This window comes from Mesocricetus auratus, unplaced genomic scaffold (genome assembly GCF_017639785.1).
Source record: "Mesocricetus auratus isolate SY011 unplaced genomic scaffold, BCM_Maur_2.0 Super-Scaffold_15014, whole genome shotgun sequence".
Classification (NCBI taxonomy): Eukaryota; Metazoa; Chordata; class Mammalia; order Rodentia; family Cricetidae; genus Mesocricetus; species Mesocricetus auratus.
In genome coordinates, this window is record NW_024429186.1 from 1,720,078 (window position 1) to 1,734,555 (window position 14,478).

The window sequence follows — 14,478 nt, forward strand, 5'->3', positions numbered from 1 at the left end:
GATTAGTGAGTGAGGGTGTTCTTGACATGCCCTTTGAAAGCTGCTTAGGAGTCACAGTGATGGGGCAGAAAAAGGCATTCCTGCAGAGATGATGATGGACAGAGGCAGGGGGACTCTTGAAGACTCACAATAGGCAAGGGCACCAAGAGGCGGTGTTGCAGGGCCTGCTGACGGCAGGAAAGGGTTGAAGGCGGGGGAGGACAAAAGGCGTCTGCAAAGATGCGCTAAGGCCTTCTTAGCCTTTCATGCTGCAGAAGTTCAGTTTCATCCGGCTGTCAAAGAGCTAGATCTGTCTGGGGGGAAAAGAAATTTTTAACAGGTTAATGACACCGTCAACAGCTGAGAGGATGCTGGAAGGAAAGATGTCGAAAGGCGGAACGAGTTCAAAGGCGGCCAGAGAGGGCTTGGTGGGCGCCTCCATTAGGGCAGGAGTGGTTGTGGCAGAGGGCCCAGATTGATGGCTAGCTGACAGGTGCGGAGGGCAGGAGGAGGAAGGAATGTGGACCTAGAGAGGGCAGGGTAGCGCAGAGAAGCTCCGCCATACTGACAGCTCACGGAAGCCCCCCAGCCTACAGTTTCTCACCTGTCGTCACTCATGATGAAAACAACAGCCTCTCAGCAAGGATGTGAGTGCGTGAGTGTCGGTGTGGCCTGGTACCCAGTCTGCCTTCTGCGAAGAGAGCCAACCTCCTTTGTCTATAAGGAAGTCTCCCTACTCATGAAATGCCAGATTAGTCAGAATGACTTCCTATGCAAGGCCTGTCTGTCTGTCTGTCTGTCTGTCTGCCTATGTATCTTCCATCCATCTATCATCTATCCACCTATCCTATCTGTCATTTATCTATCTATATATCATCTATCTAACTATCAACTATTTATCATCTATCTACCTACTTGTCTATCATCTATATATCTATCTTCTATCTATCTTTGGGGGGGCATGCACAGACACAGACAGACAGACAGACACACACACACACAGGTGCACACATGCCTTAGGGCATACATGTATGGAAGTCAGAGGATAATCCAGGTGTCGGTCCTCACTTTCTACCTCGGTTGCTCTTGTTTTCTGCTATACATATGATCTGTCAGCCTCCAGAGAGTCTCTTGTCACTGCCTCTCATCTTGAAGAGGGGGTTGTGAGATTATAGATGGCTTACTGTTACACTGGCATTTACCTGGATTCTCGGCATCTGAACTCAGGTCCTCAACACTTACACAGCAAGTGCTTTAGCTACTGAGTCTTCCCCCGGGTCATCTATCATGCATCTTAAACAAGGCTTAAGGATGGCCATAAAGGAAACTTCAGTCCAGGCTCTTTAGGGCAATGTCTCTCAGTGTGTTCCCAGGCTAATAGTAGCGTGTGTCACTGGGAACTGGTTTAGAAGTACAGATTCTCTGACCTATGTTCAGATGAAATCTGGTAGTCAATCCCAGTGATCATTAAGTTCGATCCCAGCAGTCAGTAAACTTAACAGGAAGTGGCATGAATCTACAAATCCTCAAATCCATATGTCTGGTGCTACAGCTTACATAGGCTTCAGCATTTTATAAAGCTAAACTTTTGTTTGTTTTTGATGTGGGGTCTCACTGTGTAGCTTATATTTGTCAATGATGCAGTTATTTCATGACTTGCATTGCTCCTGCAACACAAAACATACATGAATGAATAAGGTTAAATTTATAAGAATTGGAGACAGCATGATTTACTGGAAATGAACATAATAGATCTATTTCAGCTTGTTATGTTTAAAAAAAATTAGCTTCCAGCACTTGGAAAGCAGAAGCAGACAGATCTTTGGGAGTTCAAGGTCAGCTTGATCTTCAGAGAGAGTTCCAGGACAGCCAGAGTTACATAGTGAGACCTTATTGGAAAGAATAAATAAATAAGGGTCTGGTAAGATCACTCAGCAAGTAAGAGCTTTTCTCAAAGAACTTGTTCTTCCAGAGGACCTGATTTCAATTCCTAGGCAGCTCACAATCATGTGTTAGACCAGCTCCAGGAGATCCAATGTCTCTTTTTGGCTTACCAAGAGATCTTAGAGCCTTGCTTGTACTTACAAAAGCAGTGTTGTAAATCTTGGGTCCCTTAGAACTTATAAGTAGTAAGATGGCTATAGTGAGGTGTACCTAATAACCATCTGACATCTTAGTTGACACTTTTTGATCTAAGGCATTTAAAAGAGTTTACATAAAGCCAAAAAGTTGTGCCTCAAGAGTCTCAAGAAATGGGAAAAGCTCCCAGAATGTCTCAGTCTTTGACCCTGTCACTCTCTAGTTTGCTTTTTCTGCACCCATGGTTGAAGAGGGTCTCCCTCTAAATGAAGCCTGCTCCAAACACATCCAAGTTTTTTGATAAGAAAACAGAGGATGTCTGAGTCTTAACACCCAGATATCAAAGAGAAAATCCAAGTTGAGTCAGATTGATGAGGTGTGAAGGGGTTCATTGTCTCAGTTCTGGGTGAAATGAATAAAAAATCAGCAGGTAGAAAGACATAAATAAACCTCCACAATTGGTGCACCTGTCAATGAGCCAGGCAGGGGCACATACACCTATAATCCCAGAACTTGAGAGGCAGAGGGAGGGCTGTTGAGAGATCAATCCCAACTGGAATACATAGTGAGATAGTCTCTGATCTCAACTAATAAAGAACGTGGCTGCTACTGGAGGATTAGGGCTTATGCACCAAAGCAAAAGGGTTGGCACTCACAGTGTGTACCTCTATGCACTCCATCCAGGATAGAGGAAGTGGGAAGCCATATAACAAGCTAGTGGACAGTGTAGGGTAGCTCTGACACACTGATCATCCTCATAGCCTCCTTCCTTCCCTAAAATATATGTGATAAAAGGTCAATGGAGACAAGGGGGCTCATTTCATGTCAACAGTTGTCTTCCAGTGGCTGTGACGTTTGTCTTAACTAAAAGCATCTCTGAAGTTAATTTTGACTCCTCCTTCAGGATCTGGATCAGAATCTGAGCAAGCTTACAGCTTCGTTTGAAAAGGCAACAGCCGAGAAGGTCCGGTGTCAGGAAGAGGTGAATCAAACCAGTAAGACGATCGACCTGGCCAACAGACTTGTGAGCGAGCTTGAGGCGAGTTACTGTTTCTTACGAGTTCTCACTGAAGTATTCAGGCTGGAAGCCTTGGATTTTGTGGTCATTCATTGTCAGTGACTGACTAAACATAGAATGGGTAGTATTGGAGAATAGTTAGTCGTTACTCAGACTAAAAGATCCAAGTTACCAGAACATGTCAGTGACCGTAAACCCAGGTGTGGAGGTGTGTGCCTATAATCTCAGCATTTGGGATATGGAGGTGGAGGACCAGGAGTTCAAGGCTACCTTCAGCCACAAAGCAAGTTCAAGGTCAGGGTGGCTAACACAAGAAGACTCTGCCTGCCTCAGAACAAAGCAAACAGTAGCAAGTGTGTTGATTTATTTAAAAACCTTTACTTATTTTTTTTATTTGATATACATTGGTGTTTTGTCTGCATTCATGGCTGTGTGAAGGCGTCAGATCCCCGGAACTGTAGTTACAGACAGCTGTGAGCTGCCATGTGGTTGCTGGGAATTGAACCCAGGTCCTCTGGAAAGGGCAGCCAGTGCTCTTAACCGCTGAGACATCTTTCCAGCCCCGATTCTTGTTTTTAATGTGTAGCTAGTAAACTCAGTGTGACATCTGCATAGTCTCCAGTCAAAAGAGATAGACATTGATATTGATTTATACTTACACTATTTACTAAGTCCATATACTTCTTTGCCACTAGAAAGAGAGAGAGAGAAAGAGAGAGGGGGGAGGGAGGGAGAGAAAGAAAGTTCTGTGACAGAATTGGAACTCAGCAGCAATTAGCTTCATATCTTCTTTCATGACTCGTGTCCATTGTCTCTAAAATGCAACGTTAATTTCCACAGCTTCAGAATGGCTACTCTAACTCTAGAGTTCACTGGGATGTGTAGAGTTTGTTTTTGGCTAACGTCAGTACATGCTTTTTATTTGCAAGTTATTTTTTTAATGTATGTTTTTATTTAAATTAGAAACATACATGCTTCAAATGTCAATCCCGGCTCCCCCCTTCTCCCTCCACCAGCCCCACCCCCACCCCCACCCCTAGCCCAATCCCCATATCATTACCCAGGGAGGGCAAGGCCCTGCTTGGGGGGATCACCAGAGTCTGTCATTGCATCCAGTGCAGGACCTAGGCCCTTCCCCATGTGTCCAGGCTGAGAGAGCATCCCTCCATGTGGGATGGGCTCCCAAAGCTCATTTGTATGTCATGGTGAACACCAGTCTACTACCCAAAGCCCCAGAGATTTCTGAGGCCTCCTCACTGACACTACATTCATGGAGTATAGATCAGTCCCCTGTTGGCCTCTTAGTCATCAGCCTGGGGTCCAAGAGCTCCCCCTTGTCCAGTCCGCTGTCTTTGCAAGTTCTTTATAATGAAGTTTTCATTTAAAAAAATACAAATATTGTCAGGATTTAGCTGTTTTGTGTGCTGGCTAGTAGGCTATCTGTCGCTGGAGTTTCTTTCCAGCCTGGTCCCATATAAGCACACAAAGACTTACATTAAGTATAAAATGTTTGACCAACGACTCAGGCTTCTTATTGGCTACTTTAATTATTAACACATTTCTATTAGTCTGTGTATCGCCACAAGGGTGTGGCTTACCCATAATCCAGCATGTTACTCCTTGGTTCCCAGGGCATCTCTTCAAGGCCCCTCTCTCTCTGCCTTCCTCTCCCCAGCCTTCTCCTGGTCTGGTCACCCCGCCTATGCTTCCTGCCTGGCTATTGGCCAGTCAGTGTTTTATTCATCAACCAGTAAGAGAATATATATACAGAAGGATGCCCCCCCCAATCAGCTATCTACTGATGTTTTTTCTTCCCCTTCTCTTCTCTCTCTCTCGAGATGTTTTCCCTAAGATAGAGTGCAGAACTCAGGAGAGTCGCTAGTCAGTTTGCGTTGACCTCCACTAGCAAACCTTACTTTGACATCAAGTTTAACTGGTTGTGTCTGTGGTCTTCACTCCTTTTACGGATGGATAACACACTAGCACGAATGGCTTTCTGTTAGATAAAAGTCTTGGAGTAATTCTCATTAACCCTCCCTTGTATGCATAGGCACAGTTGAAGAACGTGACCTTGGATGTGAGTGGATTGCTGATACCAAATTTTGCTTGTTCTGTCATTCAGTGATTTCAGGAAAGTCTCTGAATCTTCTCAAGTTTGATTGTTTGCCTCTTAGTGGAAAGTTGTATAACATGTAAGGTGCATTTACAGTGTTCCAAATTAAAAAGGACTCAAATTTCCATCAGTAGATGCACAAAAATATAATATAACCAGGCAGTGCTTTAACAGGGATAAACTTTGAGAATACCTTGCTAACAAGCAAACAAAGACCCAGGCATAGGCTAGTCCCAAAGGAGGAAGACTTGTGAGGACAGGAAGTGGTTGTTAAGGGTAGGACATATTACTGGGGCTTAGAGAATTATTTCTGATGGGCATGGTTTTAGGGGTATGGAGGAAATGGGCAAGAAAAAATGTAAAATTATACAGTAGGAAAGATTATGCAAGTGTACAAATACACTGAGAACTCAATTATATGCTTTAAAAAGTAAGCCTCATGGTATAAAAGTTACATCTCAATGATGCTGCTTAAACATAAGGTACATTAGGTGCTTGGGTAGTGGGATATCGATATTAGTGTATGAATGCTTAAAATTATGCCAACTGAAAACACATAACTTAAGAAGCATATTATCTTGTTACTTAGCAATGCATTTAGCTGGGTTGTATGTAGCAGCAATAGCACTGAAATGCACTTAGGAGGGGTTGATAGAAAACTTGGTTTAGACTCTCTTAAACATATTTTCTTTTAATTACCGAGGGTAGACAATGCTAAGTGTTCACTAAGGCAATTAAGGAGGTGCCATACTTCTCCATACCTGGCACATGGGCAAAGACCCTCATGCTTTTTGCTTCCTACCCCAAGAAGGCCACTACAATCTGTGGCCTATTGCCCTGAACACTTCCCTTTTTGTCCCAGACATGCACTACAATTTCAGATGAGGGGGAAAATGGGCATCTGGATTTTTCCCTTTTTTATAAAACACGTGGCTTTCGTGGAAGGTGGTCTAGAAGACTCCCACTTAGATGTCTTTATGAAACTAGATTGACCGCTCCTACCTGCAAAACAGGCTGGAAAGCTGGGAAATGGAATTATTATTGGCTCACCCAACCAGTTTATGTGGTAAGGGGTTGATCACTTGGTCGTCTTATTCAAAACCAGGTTCTCCCGGCATAAAAAGGGAGAGGGGGGTATATAGTGACCTGATTTCTCATGATAGGTTGGCTGTCCTGCCCACCCCCCCCCACACACAGACACACAGACACACAGACACACATCTCTCCACACTCACTTTTGAGTGCGTCTTACTCTGTGGCCAAGGCTAACCCGACACCCACAACGTCACTGAGAGTGGCATCTCCTGCCTCAGCTCCCTAAGTACTGATATTACAAGATGAGCCGCCAACACCGAGTTTAAACTGTTTTCTAAACTCCAGTCTCCACTTGTCGCAGCCCTAGCCTCAGGGGGCCTCTGCAGCTCATGTCATGGTGCATGAGCACAGGGTTCTTCTGTCTCCTCCACTCTCTGTGAGCACAGGGTTCATCCGTCTCCACTCCCTGTCCCAGCCAGCGTCTCCTCCTGCGCTTCTGGCCAGAAACTGTAAGGTCACGGGTTGGCCTTGGCTCTTTGCAGCGTCCCACAAGCAGCCGATTCATTGCATAGCCGGTGGTCCTGCCTTGAAAGTCCATCCACAATCGCAGGGCGCCTCACCTTCCTTGCTGGCCCACATCGCCAGCAAGTACGTTTTTGTCCTCTCCTCGGCAGTTGGGATGGCAGGTCCAAGGCTCAGTCAGCCCCTGTTTCCACTTTGTGGGGGTCTCCAAGAGCTCATCACCTTGCCCAAAGCACCACCCAGAAGCTTTAAGTGACTTGGCCCCCTGGATGCCTCCCCCTCCCTGCTTGCAATTTCCATGGCCTTCTTGGTCCTCCTCACAGAGCTTTTGGCCTCTCCCCGGCTCCATGTAACAGGCAGTTGATGCCTTCAATCCTTTGCCAAAAGTGCTTTTCAGCATGCAGTGCTCAAACCTTGGTATAGCAGTGTACTCAGCTATTTACTGCCATGCCCTACCCAAGTTCACACACACACACACACACACACACACACACTCTCTCTCTCTCCCTCTCTCTCTCTCTCTCTCTCTCTCTCTCTCTCTCTCTCTCTCTCTCTGTCTCTCTCTCTCTCTCTCACAAACACACACACACACACACACACAGCTCTATAGTACTTTCTGCTTTCTCTGTATTGCACTTCATCATAGTATCCTATGGTACACAAGTCCATGCATGCCTAGGTACATTTTTTTTTTATTTTGGCTACTTCATATATGGATGCAGTGTATTTAGGTCATATGCACTCCAACTCCTCCCAGGCCCTTCCCCGCACCCTCCAAACCTCTTGTCTGCTTCCTCTTCTTCCTTCCGTTTTATTACCCACTAGTCCGGTTGGCAGCGCCCATGTGTTCACAGGTGTAGGGTCATTCAGTAGCTCATGAGCAGCCTCCTGCTGCACCCGCACCACAAGCAACTCCAAGGTATCAGGAAAAGAGAGACAAGATGTCCATTTGTTTGTACTAAGAGAATGCATGTGTAGCCTTTATTGCCAGGAGAGTGTGTGTGTGTGTGTCTTCATTGCAAGTGCTAACAGGACTCTCTCTTGAAAGAGGGAGGAGCTTTATAAGCAGGTTTATAGCACAGTGGAAAAAACCCCAGGTAGAAGAGATGTTGTTTTCCTCCTGCTGAATGTTGATGTCAGAGGGTCAAGGCCAGGGTAGTAAGCCAGGACTAGAAAACAGAAAGCACTTGGACTGGAAAACAAGTTGCACTTGTAGGCTGACCAGCAACTCACAGAGACACCATGGGGTTGGGGCCCAACAGCCTCCCATGGGTCCTACTAAGGAAGAAAACTGAGGCTCTCTCCCTCGGCAGCTCTCACTTGCCAAAAAAACTCCTCAGATGGGGGTGGGACCTAGAGAGTCCCTCCTCTACGCAGGCACGCTGGAGCTCTGACTGGCTGGATCTTGTGCAGGTCTTGCGGCAACCAGTTTCTGTGAGTTCATGAGTACAAGGATCCTGTCGTGTCCATAACATGTGTTAGTCCTGGATCCCTCCCTGAACTCTGGCTCTTAACAATCTTTCTTTCCCTATCATCCACAATGTTCTAGAGTCTTGTGGAGGAGGGGGCTGCAGATTTTTATATGTGTGTGTTTCTTTTTGCCCCAGATATAGCATAAACTTCCCAACGGGCAGGAGCCTCGTGTGTTTTGAACCATTTGGTCCAAGACAGAAAGATTAGCACACAGGGTCAAGGTCATCAATAGACATTTGTTGAATGAATAAGTTATCAGAGTCTCCTTTGCTTAAAAAATATATATAGTGTTCTTTGAAGACTTATTCTTTTCAGGTCAGTTGGGAACTGTTGCTATTACTATCTTTATAGCTACTTCCATTTAATGAGGTAAGATTTAAGTAGTTGAAGTGTCTCCCATTTGTGAGGTATATTGGGAAAAAATTGGTGTAATTAGACTGCTTCTGAGGTACTTAAAGATTCTACCACGGTAGAAGCAGGCTTTCCCTGCCAGTATCTCTACTGCACAGGGTTAGTCCCAAAGCCTGGACTCTGGCCGACTCAGACAATAAAAGTGGGGGGAGGCTTGTGTGTTGTTAAGTAGGAAAAATATATTTTTGAAGGATTAATTGAACACGTCAGACCTTTTTCCTTTGAGGATAATTCCTTTCTGACTAGAACAGGAGACAGTTAACTTCTGAAAAGCATTGAGACTGATGACTTTGTCTATATAGCATTGACCTGGAAGCTCAGCCATTCAGACTAATAAATCAGGCAATTTATATTTAATCATTAACTAACTCCTGAGCTGAACAGCTGTTCAAAATTAGAAATGGGTCACCCCAGCCAGGATGGCATTACAGGCAATCTATAATGCATTAGAATAAAATTATAGTGATTTTTAACTGTCCAGAAATTTATTACAGGACATGTTCCAACTCTTAAACCCTTGTTAGCCAGTGTGATGATTTATGCTGCAGGGGTGGTGAAATGAAATTATTGACGATCTCAACAGCCGATAAGTCTGTGCTTAGTAAATGTTCAGGTCCAAAGGTGTTTTTGGAGAATGAAGTAGGTGCACTTCATTATCATTTGCAAGTGAAGACAGCAAAGATGGAGGCAGGTGAATGGGAGAGTCCTCCTGAGGGCGCTGGATGTGTCATCCCTGCCTGGGGAAGGGAAGCACTGAATTCTGAAGAGAGCACTAGGCAGCTGGACTTCCTGTCTTTCACAGTGCAGCCGGAATGTTTATGTAGACACCTTAGAACAGCTCTGAGAACCATCCACACGTGTCCCGGATACCGTTTCCAGAAAGCTGACATTCTAATTTTTTTGCGTCATGTGTCAGTCATGTTTCCTGTGACCTTTATTTTTTTTCTTTCTCCTAGAAGATAGAGGAGATCCTTAGGATTCTCTTTCCCTATAAAATTGTTGATTATGTTGGCTCCTGTTAATGGGCATGTCCTTAGAACGCTGTATTCATTTTCCACATGCCTCGAAATGAAGTGAATTAGTGGATTGTCCTGCAGTTCAGGCAATCCATACGTATTTATTGCAGTTTTACACAAATCCAATATTAAGGGCTCTACATGCTTAACCTGTAAATCAGATTTCAAATGACCAGCCCACTAGATAGAAGGACTTTCAACACAGTTTCTGAGTGTATTGTCGTTGAGGCTGTCTGGATCCTCATTCCCATCATTTAACATGGCTCAGAGACCCCCCCCCACTGATTTAGTGATTATATTAGAAAAATGGCCCAAATTTGGTTACTACTGAAATCATTCTTTAATTAACAGAATTTAATTTAAGCTTTATGTTTTAATTAACATGAATGATGTTTTGGTAATTTTCTTTGTCTGGTCAACCCTTAGCCGGTATATTAAGAAAAGAAAAAAGTATCGGTTGAAGCAGTATGGTGTTATTGCCAGAAAAGGGGCTTGTGGGGGAATGGAGACTAGCCAGACTGACATCAGGGATTCTAAGCAGTTGGGTACGGCATTTACACGGCCAGCACTTGAGAAACTGAGGTAGAAGCATAGCGAATTTTTAGACCGGCTAGGGAAATACAGTGAGATCCTACTTTAAAATAAAAATCCTAACATCATTCACTTGTAGCAGCCAGTCTTAGCTCTGCTATCCCAGAGAATGGGCAAGTAATAGATTGACCTGTTAAGAAGGGCCCAGCCTACAATCCCATGGCCAGAGAGTCTGGGAAACAGAGCCTTCATTCAATGGCTGATGGAAGCAGAGGCAGACTCCCACAGCTAAGCACTGAGCTGAACTCAAGGAATCCAGTGACAGAGAGGGAGGACTGACGTGCAAAGGGGTTAAGACTGGGCTGGTTTAACCCCCAGAAACAGCCGACCTGACAAGGCTTAGCTCTTGAATCCCAAACTGATGACTGGGAATCCAGCATGGGACTGATCAAGACCCCCTGAATGTGGGTGTCAGTGAGGAGGCCTAGGTAATCTATTGAGCCTTGGGTAGTAGGCCAGTATTCATCCCAGGCATACTAGTGGACTTTGGGTGCCTATCCAACAATGAGAGATGCACTCTCACACTGAACTCTTGGGGGGAGGGTCTAGGCCCTGCCCTGGATGAAATGGCAAACTATGGACACCCCCACGGAGGGCCTCACCCTCCCTGGGGAAATGAGGGGATATTGGAGGAGTTGGTGGGAGGGCATGGGAGGAGGGGAGGGAAAGGGAGAGGGACCTAGAATTGACATGTGAAGCAACCTTGTTTCTAATTTAAATTTAAATTTAAAAATAAAAATAAATGATAACAAGTGGCCCTTGAGAAAAAAAAAAAAAAAAAAAAAGAAGGGCCCCAGTCGCGATTAAAGAGTTAATGCAAGGGTGAAAACAGCATGTGAGTGAGCTCATGTCATGCGCTGGAGAAGAGTGGGAGACCTGCCTGGTGTTGACGATGGGTCTCAGATGTGCAGAACAAGATTATAGCAGTCACCCCACCCAGTTCCACTCCGTGCTCCCAGAGCTGGTGCGCAAGTGCGCGCGTGTGCCGGGAGGCCGTAGCCTTTGAACGGTGCTGTCAGGTAACTGCGTTAAGCGTGTGCCGGAGTTGATGCGCTCACCCTGTAATTACACATGGGTAATTTTATCCTCCAGTCAGAGAAGATTCGATGGGGTCAGTCCATTAAGTCCTTCGAAACTCAAGAGAAGACACTGTGTGGAGATGCGCTGCTGACAGCAGCGTTCGTGTCCTACGTGGGACCCTTCACAAGGCAGTATCGCCGGGAACTGGTGGACCACAAGTGGGTCCCGTTTCTTCAGCAGGAGGTGAGGCCCCGCCCTTCACTGTCAGCGTGGAGAAAGTGTTGTGCACAAATGCCACCAGTGACCTGTGTGTGTGCCAGCTGCCTTTGTACGTCCGCAACATCTTGCTTGTTTATCTCACTTTAGTGATGACTTGTACCTGGAGGTGTAGGTGGGCAGACTCGGTGGTTAGAAGGTGCATCTCCCGAGACAATAGGAAACAAAACCAGACAGTTAGATTATCGAGTAGTGTGAAGTATTTCGTTTTCTTACCGATATTGGTATTCATTAATGATTTTTTTCAAGAGTTATTTCAGACTAAAGTGCAGCATCTTGCATAAAAAATGGCGCTTTTTTTTTCTTTTTAAAAGCTCACCATAAATTTGAACGCTGAAATCCACAGGTGACATAAAAATCAAAGAGCTGAAATATCTGAAATCCTGTGCCTTAAGACGTTCCCGTGCGTGGCCGAGAAAACAGAGAGGCCAAGATTTTAAGTGACTCCCACTGTGGGGCAGGAAGACAGCCCACCAGATGTCCAGATCACAGTCTTCTTGTGACACTGCCATTGAGATTGGTGAAGTGGCCTCCCAGTTTCCTCGCTCGCCCTCCCCTGGAGTGTCAAGGCACCCTCTGCCCTCTGTGCATTAATGGTCCCCACAAGGCAATTACACCCCAGCCCTCACAGGAGTTGTTTTCACAACTTAAGTACGTGCCAGTGGAAAGTCCACAATTTACACGAAATCAATGTTTTAGGGAAAGCTCATCATTAAAGACGCATAATTCATCATTTTCATGGAAAAATCCTGTTGGAACTAAATTACATGGCACACCTATAACTCCAAAACTTGCTTTTATATTGAAGACTTCTTGATGAGATTATGTGTGCTACTCTCTAAATGTCTAGGTTGGTCGTTAAACATTATCAAGGACCTGATTTAAGTGCTAATTTTGTTCAATTCTTGGGGCATTGTGAGTTTCTTTTTTTTTTTTTTTTTTTTTTTTTTGGGTTTTACGAGACAGGGTTTCTCTGTATTGTTTGGGAGGCTATCGGTCCAGCCCGGCCTCGAACTCACAGAGATCTGCCTGCCTCTGCCTCCCGAGTGCTGGGATTAAAGGCATGCACCACCACCGCCCGGCTCATTGTGAGTTTCTAAAGAGTGGCTGTTGTCTGGTTGTCTGTTTCTTCTCTTTTCTTTATTTTTTTCTTTGTCTTGTCTGCTCCATGCTTGAGTCTTCTTGTGCAATGTCCAAGTCATCCCGTAACTACTGCAGACTAACGGGTGTCCTCTTCAGTGCTTCTCTCTTCACTCATAGTTATTAGTAAAGAATATTCTTTTTCTCTGGTTTTTTGTTTTGTTTTGTTTTTCCAGACAGCGTTTCTCTCTGTAGCCCTGGCTGTCCTGCAATTTACTCTGTAGACCAGGCTGGCCTTGAACTCACAGAGATCTACCTGCCTCTGCCTCCCAAGTGCTGGGATTAAAGCTGTGCACCACCACAGCCCCATTTAAGAACTCTTACTCTCTCAAAATCATGAGGAAATTCGCTTTTAACATCAAAGCTAGTGAACATTGGCTCCCTGGTACAACTGCTCACTTTGGGCTTGTGTTGAGAGTCTGAGCTTATGCTGCCAAGTCATTTTGTGTTTTCTACACTAGAAACTTTGCCTTTTCCACATTATATTTAAAACCGGTCTTTAATGAGATTGCTAATCTAAAGCCATTTGCGCTTCTAGAAACTTCCACGTTAGTTGGTTTGTATATTTTCCCATTTAATTCTTAGCCGGGATTCCATGAAAAGTAAGCTTCTTAAGAGATCTTAAAGATCTAAGACTGATTGACTTGACCAAATTAACTTCTTGAATACCTGACCAAAGCAAAAAGAAAAATGACAATCTCCCAGTGATATATGCTAAGCATGAATTGATTTCCACAAAAGGTCTATTCGTTTGTGACCCTAAGACTCTCCCCCCCAAGAAACCCCATGTAGTTTTAGCTCTGTATCCTTTGGTATTCTGTAAGTCACCATGCAAACAGAGACAGACATTAAATTGGTCAGCCTCTTCTCCCGCTCATGTCTGGGAATAGTTAAACTGGAAGTAGAAGGCAATCCCACACTTTGTAAGTGAGGGAAATAGAGACATCCTGCGGGGGAGAAAACCTGTACCTACAGGGCCCAGCAGAAAGCTACATAAATGTAACAATTATTTGTCCCTGTGGAAATCAAGCATGGCCGTTTCTCAGCTGCTTATCCCTTCCCCTCCAGATTTCATTGGAGCGGGATGGAAAGATGGTGGCAAGGTGGCAGGGGCGGGGCGGGGCGGGGCCGGGCGGCAGTGGTAATAGGGCAAGAAGAAGCTGTGATGGCTCACCAATACTACTGTTTAAATGAATTTTTTCCTAGCAGTTCCTATATGTCTCCTCAGGGCACAGGAGCACTGTGTGTCTCCTGCCTGCCTTTGGGTTTGTCAGTGTGCCTGGGGGGGTATCCCATGCATTCTACTGGTTTGGACACAAACCAGTTACCAAGTGAGTATGATTTGCGGCAGTCATGACTCTGTAAACCAACCACATCATTTATTGCTGACCTAGGCACTATTAAGATAACCTTGGAGGAAAAAACTCTTTTCTGACCTTTGAGAGATGCTGGTTGTCTTCCATGTTCTCAGAAATGCAAACAGTCTGAACAAGAGGTAGTATTTTGATACAAAATCTAGACACGTCAGTCATGGCTTCTTTAGGAAATAAACTCAATTTGGTCAGAATTCTAAGGAACATTGTATTTCTGCTTGACTCAGTGATTGTAAAGTGTGTTGAAAGGTATGTTTTTAAGGCAGCCAAAATAATTTTAAAATAGGACCGTAAGAGACCCTTGTCCTTCGAGACATTAAAATATATTCTAAAACTACAGAATTACAATAAAATCCTTCTGTAAGGGACACAGAACGCTGGGAAAGACTAACGCTCCAAAGCATGCAAGAAGTTATTGGCGCCTACAAACAC

General features: G+C 44.7%; 1 protein-coding gene across 1 annotated transcript in view; it reads left to right on the plus strand.

The window, feature by feature from the left end:
• Dnah11 (dynein axonemal heavy chain 11) overlaps nucleotides 1–14,478 on the plus strand; it is a 308,279-nt gene that overhangs the window by 218,526 nt on the left and 75,275 nt on the right. The window contains exons 62-63 of the mRNA XM_040742314.1: nucleotides 2,963–3,097; nucleotides 11,330–11,500. Of these exons, the coding sequence (XP_040598248.1) occupies nucleotides 2,963–3,097; nucleotides 11,330–11,500 (306 nt within the window). The remainder of the gene's footprint in view (nucleotides 1–2,962; nucleotides 3,098–11,329; nucleotides 11,501–14,478) is intronic.